The sequence below is a fragment of the Ochotona princeps genome, chromosome 10 (genome assembly GCF_030435755.1).
Source record: "Ochotona princeps isolate mOchPri1 chromosome 10, mOchPri1.hap1, whole genome shotgun sequence".
In the NCBI taxonomy this organism is placed as follows: domain Eukaryota; kingdom Metazoa; phylum Chordata; class Mammalia; order Lagomorpha; family Ochotonidae; genus Ochotona; species Ochotona princeps.
Window position 1 is genome coordinate 67,898,466 of NC_080841.1, and position 22,640 is coordinate 67,921,105.

The window sequence follows — 22,640 nt, forward strand, 5'->3', positions numbered from 1 at the left end:
AGAATAAAGGTTGCCGCTTTCAATGTCAGCTGGATTCTGGGAATGTAAACACGAGCATTTTTTTAAGGATATTTTGATGCCAACTAATTGAAAGATAACAATAATGTGTTTATTCTTCTAAAGGCATTACTAGATTTATGAATTTCCACTCCTATTAATATTAGACTTTTACAAACAAACATGCCTAGTCTGTGTTTTTGGCTCATACAGTAAATACCTCTGTCAGCCCACTTGGCTTTTATCCCTGTGCAAGTGATCATACAAACCATCTGCATAAATCAAGATGCAAGCATCTGCTATATGGTAAATGGTCTCTGGGGCAGATGTTTCCACCCTTGTGTTCGTGTCACCAGGACTGGAGACATTATTTGAACAGATGTAGGCAATCTGAAAGTTGGGTGTCCCACAGTGAAATGTCTCCAACTGTTTTCTATCAAAGTACATAAACCCTATTTGCACCTGCACTTATGTTAATGATATAAAGGCAGCAGGGGTTCTGACTAAGTGCCATGTGATGCTATGAAATATATTTACATGGCTAATTGGAACTTCTGAGAGACTGGTGCCTAATGGCCACCCAACACTGCTCCATGCTATCTGGTTGTCAGCCTGATGTTAAAGTGGTGGAAACTTGGCTATTTCAAATAACCCACTCCCGAGCTGCATTTACTAATAAGAGTATCTTAAGCTCTAACATTTCATCCTGCAATAAGAATTCCTTTGGTGGAAGGTCTGTTTGAGTTTCAAGCCACCCAGGTCATTACCGTTTTGTTCTGCAAGGGTATGAGTGTGTTTTCCATTTATTCTTCTGTCAACAGTGTGGCATGGTAATAACGCTCAGTGGTATTTTGCAGAAGTTATTATGCAGGAAAGTTCCAATTTCCAACATGAAGGAGTTAACCAGAACCAGCTTCCAAATGTCAGTTTCTATGTGGTCTGCAACATAAAATGGTACCCGAAGTCCAAGAACAGCATTTACACCACTTGTTAATGTCAAAGTGTTTCCATATGAATTTCATATATTTGGAAACATAATATTTTGGTAATACACAGGGAGTGGTTTTTATCCCCAATAATCAGGTCACCAAGTAGTGTTGTCCAGCAAATGAAAAGCATCAAGTTACAGTGGTTCTCCTTTGCTACTGTGGAGTCCATGTGCAGAGAGAGAACTGATAATACTAATTTTCTTTGTAGCTTTACTCAGCTAAGACTCTTCTGCTCACTTTCAAATAATATACTTGCCAAGTTGTATTTATAGTATTAACTATGTGCAAAGTCATTGTTTCTCAGTTCAAGGTTATACAAACTATGTTCTTACATCATAGATTCTCTTTACATACAGATTCTGTGTTTGTGAATTGACTTACTTGCTGTAGCTCCTTTGTAACCCCGAAAGTAACGCTCATGGGATGTCTATGATCATGGATGGCTGTGTGCCACCCACGTGCCATGGTCACTCAGAACAGTGGAGCCCCTTGACTTGCACATTCCCAGCCAAGGTCACATGAGGCGGCACCCTGCTCTCCTTGCCTTCATCCCTACTCATGGTCTCCTTAGCGCTATGAGGCATTGCAGTGTGTGTGTGTGTGTGTGTGTGTGTGTGTGTGTGTGTGTATGTGTGTGTGTGTGTGAGTGTGTGTTTTATGGGGGGATTTCACTGCTAGTGCTGGCCAGGGTCCTTTCCTAAGCATAAGAAGGCCATACTGGACATGAGCTCCAGGACTGTGTCCATGAGCTCAGTGTTAAGGAATCAGCAGTATATAGCAGATAAGATATCTTTACAACAGAAACACACAAAGAACAGAGTCAGGTACTGGATTCTACCAAGCACATTGCAACCAGAGGCCTGTGGGCATGGAAACTTGGGACAGCCCTTTGGTGCAGTATTTGATAATTCAGTGTTCTCTGGGACTATGGAAAACACAACCACTGACAAAGGGTAGCTGACTGTACCTGATGTTACTTAACTGTGAGGGAATAATCATTCTCAATGGAAAGCCAAGATAATATCACACAGTGATGGAAACTGAGCTGTCCAGGGGTCCTTCTCCACACACTGAGAGAGGTGGGGAGCTGGGGGGAGAAGGGAAAGAACAAGAATAGGAGGGAAACTCAAGAACAGGGCTTTCATGTAGGGTCCCTCCGAAGTCAAGCTATGCTCAGAAAGGAAGAGAAGATGCTGCTTATAGGTTCCATCTCCATAGAGGTAGACTCCTGCATGCAAGGTGGTTGGGTTTGTTCATCTCAACAAGTGTAAGGGAGCAGACCTGGCTTAGTCTGAGTTCTTCCATCTTGGCTCCTTACTCATTGACTTTTCAATGGCAATGCATATTTGTTAAAAGAACATTGGCTTTGCTCTGGCTTGGTGTTATATCAAAACACAGTACCAAAAAGGATGGAAACCTTTTCACAGCATATGATATGATAGATACAAACTATCTGACAATGTGAAGCCTTTTCAAAGCTCTTTTACACCTATCTGAGAACACATTATATGCCAGCATGCTTTAAACTCTGCTAACAAAAGAAGTTCATGAAGAACTTCAGAAAAGAACTAAGAGCCTGACGCCAAGATCCTCTCATGTCTTAGACAACCTCACAACAATTTATTTTCAAAATATTTTATCAGATAAGACAATTTAGGTTTTTTCTTCCTGTAAAATTTCACAGGCAATGCCACATACAGCACAACAGTGGGTTGGCTTTTTAGTTGAATAATGAACAGGTTTTGAAGGTGAATTACAATTGCACAGCACATGCTTAGCTAACTGCAATGGCTTGAGAGGGGCCATTAAGAGCCACTGTGTCTTTGTGGAAAAAAAAACCCTATCTTTCTCTCTGCTTATTATTCTTATTCAATAGAAATAACATTCACAGTGTGCAAACTAAAGTTAAACAAAGCATGTCATATGGCACAGGTGAGCTCCGTCCTTTTTAGTCCCTTTTATCTACAGCCAATTTGCTTATGGAAATGGCAAAACCCAAATCTTGAAGTGCACAGAGGACCCAGTAGGAGTTTCTGTGACTCCAGTAAAGCAGACAAGGACATCTTTCTTGGAACTGGCATTCTGGTGTAGTACGTTATACCACTGGCTGCGACTCTGGTATCCCATAAAGACACTGGTCCAATTCCCCCTTTTCCTATCCAATCTAGCTCCCCAGTATAATGAGCCCAGGAAAGCAGCAAAAGATGGCCCAAGTGCTTGGCCCTCTCCACCATGCAGGAGACACAGATAGAGCTCCAGGCTCCTAGCTTAGGCTTGGCCCAGCCCTGGCCGCAGTGGTCATCTTAAGAGGGAACCAGTAGATGGAAGATCTCTCTCTTTCTCTTGCTCTGCTTTCCAAATAAAAATACACAAATCTTTTAAAAGGCACACTTCTGGTCAATGTTTAAGCCAACTGTGTAGGAACTTAAGATTCCTCTTGCTTTATCCAAGGTTCACTCCAGTTCTCAGCTGGCATTAACTGCAGAGGATATTTCCTTCTTTGTACAGCAGAAACATCAACTGCTCCTGTTAGACAGCCATGGGGTACTAGGACTCACCCCTGTGAGTGCTATGTTCTGGTGAGTTCACTTGAATTTTTAAAAAAGAGATACCTATTTGTATTTGAAAGGTATATTTTACAGAGAGAAAGACAGAGTTAGATCTTTTATCTGCTGGCTCATTCCCCCAAATGACTGTAATGGCTAGACTTAAGCTGATCTGTAGCCAAGAGCCAGGAGCTTCTTCCAGGTCTCCCACGTGATGACAGAGGCTCAAGGAATTGTCCATCCCCCACTGCTTTCTCAGGTCATAAGCAGGGAGATGGATCAGAAGTAGAGTAGCTGGGACATGAACAGGCACTCAAATGGGATGCTGACACTGCGGGAGGCGCATTAGCCTGTTGAGTCACTGTGCTGGCCCCTCATTTGCATCTTTAATCACTGTGGTGCATATTTGTAACAAATCGCAAGTGGATGTTACAACTATACTTGGCCTTAGGTTTTCATGCCTTTTATCACTGATTATGACTCAGTCTTTTTCTAATCCAAAATACATATCCTTACATTTCTATTAGCTCAAAATTTAAAAAAAAAAAAGGAAGATAGAGGAAAACTTTCAACCCAACTTGCTACATTCTGTAAGCATGAGAGAGAAAAGAACCACTGGAGATTTTATAAGCACTCTTCCCACAGAGAAAGGCATAATGATAATATCAAATTATAGTGCAAGTTTTAAAATACAGTATAAATTATCCTACAGTGATATTACAATGTTAAATCTCCTTACCTGAAATTAAGAAACATTTAGAAGGAATTAGAATTTCTCACTAGTTTTCTCAGCCGATAAGCCTGTTAGCTCTTCTTGGGTTTAAACTCACATGCTTTGTCTCAGCTCTATCTGGTTGAGTTTGACAGCAACATATGAGGACGTGCTCAGCAGAGGTCTTCCGTGCTGTGCTTCCCAGCCACTGGCCTTTGATCTGGATCTCACTTCCTTCCGTGTAGCACGAGGCAGGCTTGGACCTCGATAACTGCATATGTGCCTGCTATTTCAATGGGATTTTGCCAAGGGCTGCTCACAGCACGTGACCATGGCTCGTGGTGTAAATGATCTTGGTCAGCACTAAGCCAGGTCCCACCACATAAACCAGGGTGAGGGGGTAACAGGTTATTGCCCAAGACTTGTCTTAAGCCTCACCACTCAGGGTGGCATGCTACCTGTACTTTATTTGTAAGTGTGTATAGTGTGCATGTGTTTCTAAGTTAGGAATTCAAAACCACTATAACTTATAAGTTGTCATCCAAGGTGTGGCAAACCAATCAACGAGCACTGCATTAATAAATGGTATGTGCCCAGCAAACTTCTCATCACATAAATGATTATATTTGACTATGGGAATATACACAAATTCATAATTAATAAAGCTGAGTTTCTTTTTTGCTAAAACTAGTAGTATTCTCACACACAAAACATTTGAATGGATAAGTGAGTACGTCAGCGAATAATGGTCTATCCCATACATACTGTTGTATCTATGATTTTTCTTACTTCTATATTCTCTCATAATTTAAGATAGGATTTTTGGCTACTTTGGTTTAAAAATGCCTTTAAGCATTAACATTCAAGCATATGATTAAGTTAGATATGTTTGGTCAGAGAGGAAAAAGAATGATCAGAAAGTATTGGAACATTATTTACAAATTTACAGATGGCACTGGAGAAGATCTAGGTTCAAAATCTGAAGTCACTCATTTACTGAGTGATCTTGACAAAAGTAACTGATTCCCCTTACTGCTTGAAACAAAGATTATATTTCACTTACTGTGCGTATTGAACAAAACAAGGGGTGTGGTGGGGCTGGTGTAATGTAGCAGGTAAAGATACCCCAGAGACATCAACATCCTGTATGGGCCCCAGTTTGTGTCCTGGCTGCTCCACTGCCCATCCAGCTCCCCACTTGTGGCCTGGGAAAACAGATGAGGATGGCCCAAAGCCTTGGGACCCTGCACCCATGTAGGAGACCTGGAAGAAGCTCCTGGTTCCTGGCTTCAGTTTGGCCTAACCTTGGCCACTGTGGCCACCTAGAGCATAAACCAGGGAGGGGATGGAAGATTTTTCTTTGTGTCTTCTTGTCTCTCTGTAATTCTGACTTTTAAAAAACAAATCTCTTTTTAAAGTTTTTGTTTTTATTTGAAAGGTAGGATTAAAGAGAGAAGGATATACAGAGAAAGAGAGACAGAATGAGTCTTCCATCTGCAGATTCACTCCCCAAATGGCTGCAATGGCCAAAGCTGAGTTGATCCAAAGCCAAGAGCCATGAGTTTTCCCCAGGTCTCCCCATAGGTGCAGGGTCCCAAGATCTTGGGCTATCCCCTGTTGCTTTTCCAGGCCATTAATAAGTAGGGAGCTGGACTGTTAGTAGAGCAGCCAGGACTAGAACCAATGCCCATGTGGGATGCCACTGCTACAAGCAGTTTAACCATGGTCCTGGCCCTCAAAACAAATAAATCTTAAAAAAAATAAGAAAGAGGGCCCGGTGGCGTGGCCTAGCAGCTAAAGTCCTCGCCTTGAACGCCCCAGGATCCCATATGGGCGCTGGTTCTAATCCCGGCAGCTCCACTTCCCATCCAGCTCCCTGCTTGTGGCCTGGGAAAGCAGTTGAGGACGGCCCAATGCATTGGGACCCTGCACCCGCGTGGGAGACCCAGAAGAGATTCCCGGTTCCCAGCTTCGGATCGGTGCGCACCGGCCCGTTGCAGCTCATTTGGGGAGTGAATTATCAGATGGAAGATCTTCCTCTCTGTCTCTCCTCCTCTCTGTATATCTGACTTTGTAATAAAATAAATAAATCTTTAAAAAAAAATAAGAAAGAAAGAAAAAGAAAAAAAGGATGTGGTGTTTCAGGGGAGACTGAATCTCACAAGAGGCCTGTGATTGATTGAGGTCTTTTAGGTATTATCTGTCACATCTCTTTTTCTGTCAAATTCCAGGTTTGAGGCTTAAGCATCTTCCACCCAGCAGTGATTGATGAGCCAGTTTTTGAAGCCACTGAATATCAAGGTAGGCTTGAGAGGCCTCATTTTATGGCGGAATCAATGATTAGGCTACTGTGAGAGAGACAGATGTAAAAACAAAAGCGGCCTGACCAGAAGGTGGGTGAGAGGTGTGGTGTAGGAATGGGCTTTGTTTCCCAGAAAGCGATGTTGTAGCACTCTTGACTTTTCTAATAGGTAGACGGAGGTTTCTCAGCTGGCTGGACGCAGACGTGGGACAAGGAGTGCAGGTTTTTCCTCCTTGGTCTGCTATTCTCTCATTCCCTGGCCTGCTCAGACGAGGCAGAGAATGCCAGCTGGGATGGAGACTGTGCATACCTTTGATCATTGCAGCCTCCCCGCCATGGCCACCTTCCTAAAGGGCTGAAGAGCATTCTGGAGAAGAACAACAGTAGACTCATGCCCTTGTTCAGAGCCTGCCTCTCCTTCCCACTCTCACCTGCTCTCTCATCCTGGCGTCACGGCCCAATTTTTTATGACACTCAAGGACCATTGCTCTCCTTACGGCCCAGTGCCTGGATCAAAACCAAGCCAAGGTGTGGGGTGGGGGGTCCTGCTCCCTGCTTACTCCCCAGGAACACCTTCTTTGGTTCACACAGGGCCTTCTAAGGCCATCCAGCATCTCAAGTGGGAGGTACACTCTTGGCTGTCCACACTGAAGGCAAAGCCAGCCCAGATCTTCACAGAAAACACCAAAAGAAACAGTTACTATCTTTCAAGTGTCTACTGTGTAATCAACAGGAGCTGGCTGAAGTGACAGGCATCTCATTCAGGCAGTGAGATTTTACTAGGGTAGGTAGTACCTGCATTTCATAGATACACAGTGAAGAAGTCTAGGTCACGTGATGCACCTAAGGTTACACTACTAAGTGAAAGACTCGATTTCCAGGCCCCATCTCAAGAGCTGGGACACTTCTCTGCTACAGCAGGGAGATCCAAGCAGATCGGCCACACTTCATCAGTTTGCTAAAGAAAATTGCTTCCTTCACTGAAAGCGACATCTTCCACTAATGCAGCCCAATTGGGCATCATTAGAACTATCATTTTTCACACATGTCTTCACACAAAACTTCTCTTGTGTGAAAAGACAAGGCAGGGGGAGAAGGAAGATGGATTTCCCCCCTAAAGACAGATCCTTTATGGTGAAGATAACCGAATCATTTATTATCACCACAGGAGTCCAGCTCTTTGTTAATAAAGCTCCAGAAAGTTCCTGTTAAATGAGCCTTGATTAAAAAAAAATCTTTAGAAATTTGGTCCAGCATGGCAGCCTAGTGGCTTAAGTCCTCACTTGTATGCACTGGGATCCCATACGGGTGCAGGTTCTAATCCCAGCTGCTCCACTTCCCATCCAGCTCCCTGCTTGTGGACTGGGAAAGCAGCTGAAATGGCCCAAAGCCTTGTGACCCTACATCTGCATGGGAGATCTGGAGGAAGTTCCTGGCTCCTGGCTTCAGATTGGCTCAGCTCCGGCCATTGTGGCCACTTGGGGAGTGAATCAGTGGACAGAGGGTCTTTCTCTCTGTCTTTCCTCCTCTCTATATATCTGACTTTACAATAAAAATAAAACAAATCTTTAAAAAAATTTTTTTAGAAATTATATGGTGGGGAAATGGTTTCTTTTAAATGCTTCTTTTCAAATGGCTATATGGGAAGAAAGGGGTCAAAGATACATGCAAGCAAACATTCTCTACATACGAGCATGTGCACACGCATGTATGCATAGATACATACACACAGCAGCATCCTCCCCGACCCCTACAGGGACTACACTCCAACACCCCCAGAGGCCGCCTGAAACTGTGGGTAGTTATCAGTACTATATCGAGTGCTGGCAGCTAACATGGCTCCCAAGCTACTAACGGCTGTGGATCTATGGGCACAGGGGTGTTATTCACACTGTGGGTGGGAAGGAGCCAGAAAGTGTGGGATTTCATTATGCTACTCAGAATGGTGCACACTTTTAGATCTGGAGTTTTCCACTGAGTATTTTCAGTCCACGTGGGAGCATGGATTGAGACCAGAGAGAGCAAAGCTGTGGATAAGTCTGCATACTGTATGTATATATTCGTTGACACCCCAAAAACACCTGTGTCACTGCTTCTGTGGAACCAGTACTTTAGGCATCTCTGAGAGCCAGCAGCCCATGAGCTGAAAGGCTGCTCACTGTGACTATAGCACGGGGTGGGCCAGCTCTATGGTCAGCAGCTGTCAGAGAGACGCCTCCTTCTAACTCAGGCATCAGGCAGGTTCCCGTGGCTCACCTGGGAACTGAGCTTTCATGTGTCCTTCCAGCCTCCACTTTCAATTGTAGGAAATGAGTCACTTTACGATGAGAGGGCAATGGCTTTCAACATCCCTACTGAAATATGTGTATTGTTAGCATTTTCCTCAGCCCGGCTTACTTTTACCTTGGTCCTTGGGTGGTACTGACGGCGGATTCTGCATTCTGATGTGCTGGACTTCAATAATAACTGTTCTGAAAAATAACCAAGCACAAACACACTCATTAGAAAATAGTGGAAACCGTCATCTTAGAGCAAGCTAAAATTTAAGTTAAAAGCTCCTTTCAAAGGCTCTGTATTTATGTAACTAGGTAATAAAAAACAGACTGAGCTGTTGAGAACTGGTGTTTTAACGTTCCGCATTTTCTACAGATGAGCTTGCACTGAGGACTCTTGAGTGGGTTTGGAGAGGAGGTGGGGATGTGTTGGAGCCAGGGGATTTCCCTGAGTCTGTTTCTACAGAGCTACGTCCCAGTGGGCAGAGCTAGGTTTGCCGGAAAACGCCACGCCTGATAACACGGTTCATAGACTTTGTTTCAGAAGTAACCAAAACACTTAACAACACATAAGACAACTGGCACACATTCATTACATGAAGTACAACTCAGTCATTAAAACACGATTATGGAGATTATGCAGCAACATAACGAATGATGAAACAAGGCACTGGATGAGTTCACTAAATGACACACACTCTATTACAGCTGAAGGAAAAAATTGAGGCATCAGAGAAAACACCTGGCGGAAGCCATCTGTGCTTTGTTGGTGATGGAATTACAAATGTTTTTCCCCACCTTAGATATTTTTCATGTTGTCCATATGGGTATTGCATAGCAATAAAACACAACGATACTTAAAAAAAATTTCATATAAAACTGCAGAGAAAAGGCCTTCATTTTGGGGCAGAAACATTTGACCTAAGCATATGGAATCTTCAGAAAGTTCATGGAAAATGTGAGGCATTATGAAAAAACTGAATGCATTTCAATTTTTTTGCGATAAATTAAACGTATCTTTTAACTCAGTCTTGTACAAACTCACAAATTTTCTTAAATAAATTTTTTATTGGAAAGGCAGAGAGAATCTGGGCAGGAAAGGGATAGGAGAGTTAAAGGAGGAGGGAGGGAAAGAGATTCATTTGCCTCTCATCTGCTGGTTCACATCTCAAGTGGCCACAAAAGCCAGGGCTGCATTTCTTTCTTTATTTTCATTTGAAAAGCGCGCGCGCACACACACACACACACACACACACACACACACACAGAGAGAGAGAGAGAGAGAGAGAGAGAGACAAAGAATCTGTGCATTCACTCATCAGAGGCTGTAATGGCCAGGCCTAGGCTAGGAAAGTCAGGAGCCTGGAACTCTATCCAGGGTTCCCATTTGGTTGGCAGGGGACCCGAGCACAATTCTCTGTTGCTTTCCCAGGCACGTTAGCAGAGGGTTGGACATCAAAAGTGGAGCAGAGAAGTGGAAACGGCACCACATCATAAGGGGTGCTGGCTTCCACAAAACAGCTTAACTTGTACCACAACAGAGGCTCCCAATTAACACTTTTTGTTAAAACAAAAGGTGAGGTAAGTGGCACCTGCCTCCCATGTCAGAATGCCTGGGTCTAAAAATCTGTGTGACACCTCTGATATGCTTTTGTGTGACAGAGGTCACAGAGCAGTATGGTTCCTTATTGCTTCATGAGAAAGAGGCCCTGGCTGGGAGGGCATGAAATCAGTACACCTTCCTTTTTATGGCCCTGGATGGGTCATGAAGTCTCTTCAAGGAACAAATGCACCCAAGAGAAAATATGGGTTCTAGAACACTAAGATGTGTTAGAAAAGGGACACCACTAAAATAATCCTAACTGTATTCCCGATACCTTGGTATTTCAAGTAGGAACCCCATTCCTAGAGACATAACTGTCTTATGCTGTCACAATCAGTACTGCGGCATTCTGTTCTACTGCAGCTATGAATAAACTGTATAATAAACACACCTCACAGGTAGTGAGGAGAACATTTAAATAACAACCATGCTGCAGCTTGTGGCTGAACTGGTTAATAGTTTGTTATATAAATGAGCTAGAAAAAGATGTCCATTAAGCAGTCATATAAAATCAGGCTTTAAATATCTTTCAAGCCAATTGGTGGAAATTATGTACTATTACAGCTTTAATTTACTTTGTTATGATGGAAGTTGAGCATCTTTTCCTTAGGTTAGTATGTTTAGCCCCTGCCCATTCTCTGCTTGGATTATGGTCTTTTTATTTGTTCAATTCTTTGTTCAGAGGAACCACTAAACCTCTGGCCATCATGTAACTTAAAGGTGTTATCTCAGCGACTGCCACAGTAGGATAACAAGCTGATCCTTTGCCTGTAGCACTGGCATCTCAAATAGGTACCGGCTCACTTCTCAGGTGCTCCACGTCTGATCCAGGTGCCTGCTAATGACCTGGGAATGCAGCACAGAATGGCCCAAGTCCTTGGGATCCTGTACCCACATGGGAGATCCAGAAGAAGACCCTAGCTCCTGGCTTCAGATTCACTCAGTTCCAGCTGTTCTGGCCGTTTCGGGAGTGAATCTGTGGATGAAAGATCTCTCTCTCTCTCTCTGTAAAATCTACCTTTCAAAATAAGTGTGTAAATAGACCTCATAAAATAAAAAAGTAAAATGTATTTAAAAAAAATAACAAAATATCCCACGCTTCCTACAATAAATCAATGTGAAACCACAGGCAGTGACTGCAGTCTTTCCAGCATTTCCGAGTTCCCGGAAATTACAACCTGACTTTTTTTTACTCGAATTGCTGCAAAGTACATTAATTAGAGAAATCTGTCAGAAACGAATAATTAAAGGATGCAAACAGCAAATGCCAGCAATTAGAACCAAATCAAACACAACGTGCTTTCCAAATCATTCTTGTGTAATTGCTTTTAATTTTAGTTAATATGCCATATTTAAATTGAGCTGATTAAAAGTGAAAATTGGGTGAACTGGTTATTTGAAAGTGACAACTTGCTGGTGGCAGAAATGGAAAATTTCCATGTGTTCTTTGTTGAGGAAACCTCAGCAGTCACTGCCTTGTCTTTGTTATGTTGTCTTGCCTAGAGTCTTACATTAAAAAACTTAGAGAATCGTGGACAGTTACTTGCCAAATGCTCCGGAAGCTAACTGGTGGTATTAATCCACACTGTGTGAGCTTTGTGGAAGTGTGAATTTGCGTGGGCCTGTGCACACAGCCCTGTAATGTGGATGTAGTCTAGACTGCTTCCAGGAAAAAACTTCCCAGCGAGTAAACATGCCATCCATCGCTGACACGCTATCATCCAGATAAATGTCATAATACAATACACATGGCTGGCAGAGTCTGCAATGTGAAACTCTCAGTAAGAAGCAACATGAGAATTTGGCTCTTTGTAACGAGCTCTCCTTCATGCACTGGGATGGTGGCACTGTCCCACCCGAGCTGGGCAGCTGCTCTTCCGGCTGGTCTTCCCCTAGTTTCACTTCTGCTGTGATCTTGGGCCTTTTCGTGGCACAAGCTTAAGATGGACATGAGTACTACAATTCATGGGAAGTCAGTGAGAGAATGATAAAGAAGAACAAAGTCAGAGGGAAACATGATTTAGAAGAGTTGAGAGAGTGTTAGCTAGCTTCAAGAGTCAGAGAGTATGTGTTAGAGGGGTCAACCCCATGTGGGAGCAGGCAACAGATAAGGGCCCCATTGTAAGCCACAGTGACATGAGGCAGAACCTTCCCCAGTGGTTGGAATGCTGAATTCCAGTCTGTGAAAGAGCAGCTTCTCAATTCCTGCCCTGAAGACACTATGTGGTATCTCACCTCAGGAGAGGCTGTGGTCCTCAGACATATGATCAATGAAAAGCCATTTTTGTTTCCATTGGTCGTCTTCCTGGAAGACACAGGAAGGGTCATGACCCAGGGAAAGGAGGAGCCACGTGGGGGGAACTTGCCATCTGAGGTGTTCTCTGCAGCTCTCTGCTTTCCACATGTGACACTTTGGCAGCATTTGAGCAACAGCGACAGAATTCAGAATAAGTATTCCTGGTTGGTTTTACAGTTTTGGGTACCTATTACATTTCAGTTCCCTTTTTGCTTTTTAGCTTTTCAGATAGATTTTATTGCTGTACAATTTATAATTGTATGTAACAAAACACACCCCCTTTTATGCGTCTGATTAGTGAGTTTGACATATATACATCCTATGTATCTATACCTGGGTGGTGGTTACTGTGTAAGTCATGGTTTTCTGCTTGTTTCTTTGCCCTGGATTTCATGCTGCTCTGACATCCTGGGCATGTGCTAGCCAGGCACAGAGGACCCCCTCCCAAGACTCACTCTTCCTAGATTTCCTCATAAGCCCACTCTTCAAATGTAGAACACTCAACCCAAAATCTAATCCCCAACTTCCCCCTTCCCTCAACACATAGCAAGTGAATCCCTCTCTTGGCCAGGTGTCAGGATGAGCCTGATGATATAACTCTACTCATCTTCTCTAATGTGTCTGCTCTGCCCTGTCCCATGTCCTGCCTTGCCTTGGCTTTCCCAGGGAAGCCACCAGCAAGGCAGGGGCCATGCACACTCCTTGTTCTTTCTGTCCCTCTGGCTCACCCTAGTGCTTAACTGGGTAGCCATGTGCTGTGTGGTGTACCCCTTCCTCTGGGGTGATACAAATAAGCAAACCATCTTTCCAGGGCAGGCATCATGCTGTTACTTCACCATACCTGATTAAAACCACTCAGACCTAGCCCCAAGCAATCGCCAATGCTGTCACTGTAAACTGGCTTTGTCTGTTCTAGAATTTCATAACATTACAAAATAGAGAAAGACATACATGTGTGTATATATTTACACACATATATATGTGTGTGTATGAATATGATTTTATTGTGTGTAAAAGCAGCTCAGTTCTTTCTATTGCTGAATATTTTCCATCATGAAAATATAATTTTATTATTATTGGGGCTGGCATGGTGGAGTAGTGAGTTAGGCTGCAGCCTGCATAGCTGGCATTCAATATGGGCACTAATTTGAACCCCAGCTGCTCTGCTTCTGATCCAGCTCTCTGCAAATGTGCCTGAGAAAGTGGTACAAAATGGCCCAAAGTACTTGGGCCCTTGTCATTCATATGGCAGACCCAGATGAAGCTCCTGCCTCCTGGCTTTGGCCTGGTCCAGCCCTGGCCATCACAGCAACTGGGGAGTGAACCAGCAGTTGAAAGAGCTTCGTCTCTCCCTCTTTCTCTGTAACAGTCTTTCAAATAAGTAAATAAATCTTTAAATAAATATATCAAATTTGTTTACCCATGTACCCACTTAGGACCATCTGAATTCTCAGCCTTTGGTTAACGTGAAAGAATACAGATGTCTGTGATGAAGTTTTTGTAGAGAGCAACGTTACCACCTTTCTTGAGTAAAAAATCTATAAATGGATTGCTAGGCGGCATATTAAGTACATTTATCTACTCTCCAAAGTGGTTGCACTGCATTTCATGGCTTTAAAAAAGCTACCTCTAGCATGACAATTTTATTCGGCAGTTAAGATGCTGGTCCACACGTGGACACCGCTCATCAGACTAACTTGTTTGGATACCCCAGTCCTGTTCAGCTTCCAGCTCATGAGGAACCTGGCAGGCACTGGTGATGGCTCAAGTGACTGAGTTCTTGTCACCCATGTGGGTGACCTGAATTGAGTTTCTGTCTCCCAATTTTGGATCAGTCAAATCCCAACTATTGCAGGCAATAGGGGAGTTTACCAAGCGGTCAGAGTTCCTTCCCAGGATCTCATATGAATACAATGTTTAAAACAAACAATAAAAAGCTACTTTTTTTAAGTACTGAAGGAATTCACGCTGGGCAAGATCAAGAGAACCCAAATACCTCAAGGCTCATTCTGGTCAAATAACAGATGCTTATAATCGATAATTCCTGGCGAGTAGCAGAAGTCAGCATTTGTTCAAACATAATTAAATTTTATCCTCATATTAATCTTGTCCTACTTAAGAAACAAATAAAAATAAAATTCTCAAATTGGTATCAAAGGATTTAGGGAAGCTAAAAATTAATCTACAGAATAAACTTTGATCCCCTTCGTGAATTTTTCATGCTTAGGTTAATATTTGAATTAATATAACATATTGCTTGGCAATCTTCTTCCTTCATGAAGTGGCTGAGGCTGCATCTCCTTAATTTCAGGTGTGTCTGAATGTCATCTACGGACAGGGAGCTGCTGAGGCAGGCTGGTTTAAGGCTCTTCCATGGAAACTCCTTCTGTACTTAGACTTGAGGAGACCTTGTAAGTAGCCCCATTTTCCTGATATTTTTAGACCTATTGTGAAGGTAGTCTCACTGGTTACACGTAGCAGTTCCCCAAAACCTTAAAAGATTAGACTGACCTCCACTTCAGAATCATGTTCCAGCCAGCTGTTTGGGCAGTTGCACTTTCACAATTTTGGTGATTTCTTTATTTGAAAGGCTGAGCAAAAGAGAAAGAGAGAGAGAGAGAATCTTCCATCTGTTCACTACGTTCACTACTCAGCTGATTGCAATGGCCAGGGCTAGGGCAGGATGCATCCAGGAACCAGGAACTCCATTCCACGTGAGTGGCAGAGCCCGCAGCACTTGCGTCACGACCTGCTCTTTCTCTAGGTGCTTATCAGCAGAAAACTGGAGTGGGAAGCAGAACTAGGGCTCAAACACAGGCATTCTGATATGAGAAGTGAATGTCCCAAGGCGGCTCTTCACCATTGTACTAGATGTGTGCCCCTGAAATATTTTTCAGAACCGTTGCTCTATGCCCACAACTACTGTACAGGTCAGGTTCTCACTGTATGAGGGGACTTCAAAAACATCGGTGGAAAAAGTAGAAATAAAAGGTAAATCGATTTAGCACTTCGTGCCTGGGTTTTGCATAATACACACTTGCCACGAACTTTCTCAAGCACACTCACATTCCAACAGCCTTCTAAGTTTTTTCTTGACCTTTGGTCTCACAATTTCCCAATCTATTCTCTCAGACTCAGCTATGGCCATCTCTCACTTCAAAGCATAATTTTTGATCACAGTAATATGAATTATTCCTATACATCTCATTGTCAAAACACAATCAGCATATCCTCTGCCTTGGAGGTAAGCACTTGCAATATCCTACAGCTGATTCTTTTGTATTTATATCTCCCTATCTGTCAAAAACATGCTTGTAGTTGCACTTCTTGACTGTTCAGGGGCAGACAATCTCTATCCCTGTCCCGTACGGAGGAAGAGTTACCATTAATTTCTCTCAAAAAACAAACATGTTTGATGGGTAATTTTTCCTAGTAGCGCATTTCAGATTTACAGTCACAGTAATTGTTCTACTCTCTCCAGTTTTCAAGGCAAGTGTGAAAAAATTCAAAGTCACAGGAGTTTGTGATCCTCCATATACCATTTGTTTTTACTTTTTCTCTATGGAAAATAATGTTTAGAAACTTCCTGCTTTTCAACTGCTTGCCAAGTGTCTGTGGGAGACTGTGTGTACTGCAGGTTCTGGGATATTTTCTTCCATTACTTTGGGGGACATTTACTTATTTTTTCTTCTGTTCTCTGTTTTCTCCCTTGAACTGCTATTATTCAGATGTTTACCCTCCCTGGTATATAGATTTTCCATTAACATGCTTTTTCCATAATTACAATGACAGATAATTGACTAAATATGAACTTCCTTTAAATTGTCTGGTAGTGTTTGTAGGGCCTCATGATTCCTAAAATGATTTTGGAGTTTTGGTGTCAAGGATTCTGGAGTGCTTGTATTTACATAAACATTGTCAGTAGAATACCTCTAATTCTTAAATCTGAAATGCTCCAAAATCTGAAACTTAGAGTAGTTTTAGATGTTCAGCTTAGTGATGCTTAGTCTGCATTTCCAACATGAAAAAGTAAAAATGAACAAGCATAAAAATGGAACAGGAAATAAAAAGCTGCTGGTCACTATAATAATCTTAAAAAAAATTAGAAATATTTAGGTAACACAGTATTTCTAAAAGTTCCTGGACAGGCCTGGCACAGTGACCTAGTGGTTAAAGTCCTTGCCTTGAAAGCATTGGGTTCTCATGTGGGCGCCTGTTCTAATCCTGGCAGCCCCGCTTCCCATTCACTCCCTGCTTGTGGCCTGGGAAAGCAGTCAAGGGCGGCCCAAAGGCTTGGGACCCTGCACCCACGTGGGAGACCTGGCTCCTGGCTTCGGATCGGCACAACACCGGCCACTGCAGTCACTTGGTGAGTGAGTCATTGAATAGAAGATCTTCCTCTCTGTCTCTCCATCTCTCTCTCTATATATATATCTGACTTTGTGATAAAAATAAAATCAGTCTTTAAAATGGAGTGAAAATATGTTTATCTTGATGCAGAAAGAAAGAAAGAAAGACAGAAAGAAAGAAAGAAAGAAAGAAATTCATGCAGTTTTTTTCATGACCATGCATCTGTTTTGTGAATCTTTGTAAGGGATGAATTTTAAAACTCATCTTTTAAGAAAAATGTCTTCTAACATTTTCAAGTACCTTCACATGTATTATTTAAAATGCTTTTACAGCAGAAAAATCTAGAACTAGAGAAAATCCAATTCTACTAATAAAATATTACTTTACTAATGAATTTGCATATAACAACCTTATAATGTCAATATTCTAACATACTTTACTATGATGAATTTTAAAAGTTTAGTTGTACTGCTTTCCAATTTGTTTCCTATTATTTTTGTTTTAAATTTAGACTAAGTTACAAGGCAGACCGCAAGAGACAGGCACAGACACGGACATATTAGAGCTTTCATCTGCTGAATCAGCTCCCAACTGCTGGCAATAGCTGGAGATGGGAGAGGCCAAAACCAGGAGCTAGGAACTCAATCCAGCTTTCCCCGTGTGCATGGCAGGAACCCAGCCATTTCAGCCATCACCTGCTGCCTCCCTGGTATATTCTAGCAGACAGTTACATTTCCTAGTGGAGACAGCACTTAAACCCCAGGCACTAGAATATAAAATACCTGGTGTCTTTCCAATGACGTTGGTTTCTGCATGGTAGTGTTTGGACTTCTTCCATCCCCTGCGGAAGCTCCGGTTGGGGGTGGGTGACCTCAGAGTACTCGGCCTCCGAGGGCATCCAATTCCCTGTGGCCTCCTTGGCAGTTGGGATATAGTCCTTGTTGCTCGTATGAATAGTTTGTGGTGAAGGTCTGGGAGTCTTCATGGTTGGGATCCAAGCTTCCTCCTTACCACCTGCTCCACTCTGGAGTGCCCCCATGCACATGACCTCCTGTTAAGAGGTTGTCAGGATCACACCCTATTCCCCCCTCATGCATTGGTATAGTAGTTTTACTGTTGTTTAGTGCCGCTTTGAAAGACAACCAGAAGCCCTGAGTGGTCCGCAGAAACAGAAGAACAATAAATGTCCTTCGGGACCAGGAAGGAGAGCTTTCTCTGGTCCGAGCCTGGCTCCACCTCTGGACCCCCGCCCTCCCTCGCAATGACCATCGGGATCCTATCAAAAACCCCTCACAGCAAACAAACAATCATACAAACTAAAAAAACCTAAAATAAATAGACAAACAACAGAAAGTAGAGCTTGAAATCTGACAGGAAAGAACTGGCGTGGATTGGCTCATGCCTCGCTGGGTGGGACACAAAGATTAGTTACTCCTCACCATGGTGTTGAGGATTTTCCTGCACACCCCCCCCAAAAATGTTCTGCACCTTAAATGTCGACAAATGTCTTGTTAGAGTTACAAGCCAGTCTAGATTATCCTAAAATCTGCCAAGATCAGCAAAATTATACTTCAACACAACAAATGGCTAAATACTAAAATGAAATAGACACGAGACAGCTGAATGGTACCTTATAGCCATTTTAAGGTATATAGCAGACGGTCTTGTTTATAAACTAAAATTGAAATGTCAATGAGCTAATCATAGGTTGTGGCTAGGACTTGCTTTTTATTTTATTTAATTTATTTTTTTTAACATACTGGTTACTCAAAACCATGTCAATTCCACAATATTGCAAATTGCTGTTGATGTTATATTGGGACTCTTAATTGACTGTGATGATATTCTACCAGCTCTAACCTCGGACCAGAAATGGTCTCCCCAAGAAACTGTTCAACCCATCTGGACAATAAGTAGCTGGACTCTATGCTTGGTATATGTTTGCAAGGAAAGAATCTTGATCGAATTTGAACTGTAATAGTGCATCAAGGTGGAGGAATCCACCAGGGGGGAGGGGAGAGGAAGGGGCGGAGGGATTCCCAGAACCTATGAAACTGTCACATAGTGCAAAATAATTAATAAAAAAAAAAGATGCCACCAGAAAAAAAAAATACCTGGTGTCACAGCTGGCATCTCAATGGCCTTATTTTGGTGTTCATCATACACGTGATCATAATCCATATATAATCTTTATCATTCATTAAAAAGGCAGTTATATATTAAGCATCTTCTTGTATTGCTATAGTGTTCAAAAAACAATGCTAGCACTGGTTTTGCATTCAGTTAGAAAATTATATAAGCTCGAGAAAAAAGCAAAAGCTCAGTTACCTATATATTAAAAAGGTAAAAAAAAGCAAAGCCACACCTCCGCTCACCGTACTCCTCTAAGCAGTCACTCCAGTGGGTATTCTTTCAGAAACAGCTGGGATGGACATGAACTAATGCATACAAGCACAGGATGCCTTCAAAAAGGGCTCCGGGGATGCACATGCACAACCCAACAATTTAATACACTAAAGTAAACATCTTTAAGTTCTGGTTTTCCACGAACTGATCAAGCACCCCTTGTCTACTCCCTCCTCCTCCCTCTCCGATGGAAGCAGATTACAGGCTGATCTTCTTTTTCATTTCATGTGTTTGTCAGAATTGTCTATATCACCACTGAACTTCTCACATGAACTCCCGGATGGAGAGATCATGCTCAGCTTTTTGATCTTACAGAGAGGGAGTGTACATCTTCCTCCATGTGTATACACCTAGGCTAAGACAGGACAACACGGTCACACAGCAAGATCCCTAGGTGGATTTACAATCTTCCTGGAGGCCACTGAATCATCCTTCCCGGAAGTGTCAGATTATCTCACAATGGATACAAATGCCTCAAAATCACCAGTTGCATGGGAATCTGGAGGTCACCCATCCAACAACCCTGAGAGCCTCGCATGTCTACACATCTGTCTGCACATCAACTGAGTAAGCCAACATTACCTTTCACCTGACACTATACATTTGAAGACGAAATGGAAGCCAACGTTCAGGTTTCAAGGATTGTGAAGGGGGCTGGGTCTGAGGTCAGGAACTGTAGGGCCTTAGCAAAAGGAAGTGGGTCTGCTGCGGGTGGAGCATGACCCGTTAGCTGACACCAGCACACTCCTGCTAAGAAAATCCGAAGACAAAGTGATTTCCTAATTGAGAAAGACAAACCAGCTCAAAGAAGGAGGTGGGGACAGGAGGGAAGCAGGGAAAAAGGGGAATTCCTACATATTTGAAAAAAGAAAAGCCTGTTTACAATGTCTAACCCCTTTTCAAGGCATTGCAAAATGTGCAGGTGTGTTCCAGGGTGAGGTCACAGTATGAAATCTTGTTCCTCTGTCTCATGTGATTTGCCTTGACTGAGGTGCAACCAGCTGAGGGTCAGGTGAACTTCACGAACCCACTTCTGGACTTTTCCATATTAAGTGGTTTATTTTAGATTATTGTATATTATTCTTTAGATTATTTATTTTAGATTATTCTAGTACATTAACACTACTCCCTGAATCCTTAAAGGGGACTACGTGGGAAGATCAAGAAAAAAAAAGAAGACAGTCTACAAAGGCCATGACATTTAACTTTGCTGCCATTTTCATGTCTAAAGCAGGCTTTGGGGGGAGGAAAGTCTTGTCTTTTGGGAAGGAAGGCAAATCTGAGACTAATTATGGTGATTATTATCATAGTACCGTTAAACTGAACACTGTGACCCTGACTAAACATATGAGGGTGCCTTTTGATAATGGATGAGCCTATTCAGAGTGACTGTACCTGTACACAAAGCAAAACTGCTCATCCACACCACTGTGCTTAAAATGGAACAAAGTCACCGCTCAAATGCCTGATGTTCACACATGGAAAGTTTAAGTGGAAACTTTGGGGGGACTGTAAGCACACATGGAGTCCTTTTGCAGAAAACGAGGGTTTCCCTCTGTGTTCTGTTACCAAAAGCTTCCTGTGCTGTCACTCAAAATATTTAAATCTGAAAGAAAATAAAAGAAAAAGGTATTTCTGTTATATATCTTCTTTTCCTATTGAAGTTTTAAACAATCAAGCTACATTTGGCATTCTGAGGGAAAAGATGGTCTGGTGAGAGCAGTTCTGTTTCCTGCCAGATCGGGTTCCTGTCCCCTTCCAGCCCCTGGCCAGGGTGAGTGGTGGTGAGGAAGCTGTGTGCCTGGGCGCTGGAAACAAGTGTGTGTTCTGTAAGCGCCCCAACCAGAGAGGCACCCTCAGGGACTTGTTTGTACACTCACACATGCTGGAGGACACAGCGTGCAACAGTCAGTGGTGGGTCTGAATGGGCAGCATGAGGGCCAAGGAAGCCCTGCAGTGCCTGTGTTGGTCTCGTGAGTTGGGAAAGATAAGTAAGTGGAAATCACCAAAGGAAGAAAAGTTAGGTGGGAGGGGTGGAGTAACAACAACAACAACATTATTTTAAAAGGAGAAACTACATGTGAAGGAGAGAATCACTTACATTTGAGTTTCTTTAAATTTCTCAGGACAAAGAAAACCATTTCAGAATGAGTTGGTTGTGTTCTCAGCTGTAGGTTGAAAAGATGCTTCTAGAACTTTCTGTGCAATGCCTGCTCATAAGTCCTGCCAGTAAGCAATCACTAAGTGGAGTATGAAACTCTGTTGCTGTGTAACTAAAAGTGTTTCTTGAAATGTAAGCTAATGTGACATACACCCAAGGTATCTTTTTTTAAATTTCCCTAAATTTGAAAGTTAACCTGCAATAGAAATTCCTGCTGTTCTCTCGCTGGAAGTAACTGACATTAAGGCATTACCACATGAGAAACATGGGAAAATAGGAATCCTAAAGTCAAGAGAGGATCATGTTTTCCTTGCCAGGATTTCTAGAATGGTTTATTGGGGAATATACAGGGATCCCAATGCAGAGGATGTGATTAGGAGGACTCTCCTAGTCATTCATTCTTATGTTTGGCCATGTTTCCATAATCCATTTCCTTATAGTTCCACATCAAGCTGCACTTTGTAACCCAATATCGTTAATTTTCACATTAGCTGACGAACAACATTTCATGTATGTGTGTGTTGGAGTTGCCCTACCAGCCGGCCCTGGTTTTGCCATGATGTATATTCCACGGCAGTTTATCCTTATTAGTGTAGAGGAACTGATACAGATGAAAATATGAAAAGCGACTGACATGACATTGAAGCATGGGCAAAATTAGATAATCTGGACCATAACAAAATGGGAAACCGTGTAATCAATGTTCTTGAAAGGGCAACCTGTGGGATGGAACCAGACATTTGCAAATCACCTGTCTGCTGAGATTCTAGCATTCGAGTTGTGTGAAGAAATCAATCATGAAACAAGGCCTGCTTTGGGGACAGGCCAAGGGCAAGTGTTATGGGAATGGGAAGGATATCTTTTCAGGTCTAGGTAAATTCCCAGAGAGATTTCCCCAATCTGCAATCCCTCCCTAGGCTCTGCTCTTCCAGAAGCTGAATGGAGGGACTCAAAAGAATTCAGGTGGCTCCAGATTAAAACAGGACATCATAGACGGCAGCTGCA

The 22,640-nt window shown here is 42.6% G+C and overlaps 1 protein-coding gene across 1 annotated transcript in view; it reads right to left on the bottom strand.

Moving 5' to 3' along the window:
• ZNF438 (zinc finger protein 438) overlaps positions 1-22,640 on the bottom strand; it is a 137,321-nt gene that overhangs the window by 18,420 nt on the left and 96,261 nt on the right. Inside the window, exon 5 of the mRNA XM_012927909.2 lies at positions 8,950-9,017. Within this exon, the coding sequence (XP_012783363.2) occupies positions 8,950-8,986 (37 nt within the window). The 5' untranslated portion in view covers positions 8,987-9,017. The remainder of the gene's footprint in view (positions 1-8,949; positions 9,018-22,640) is intronic.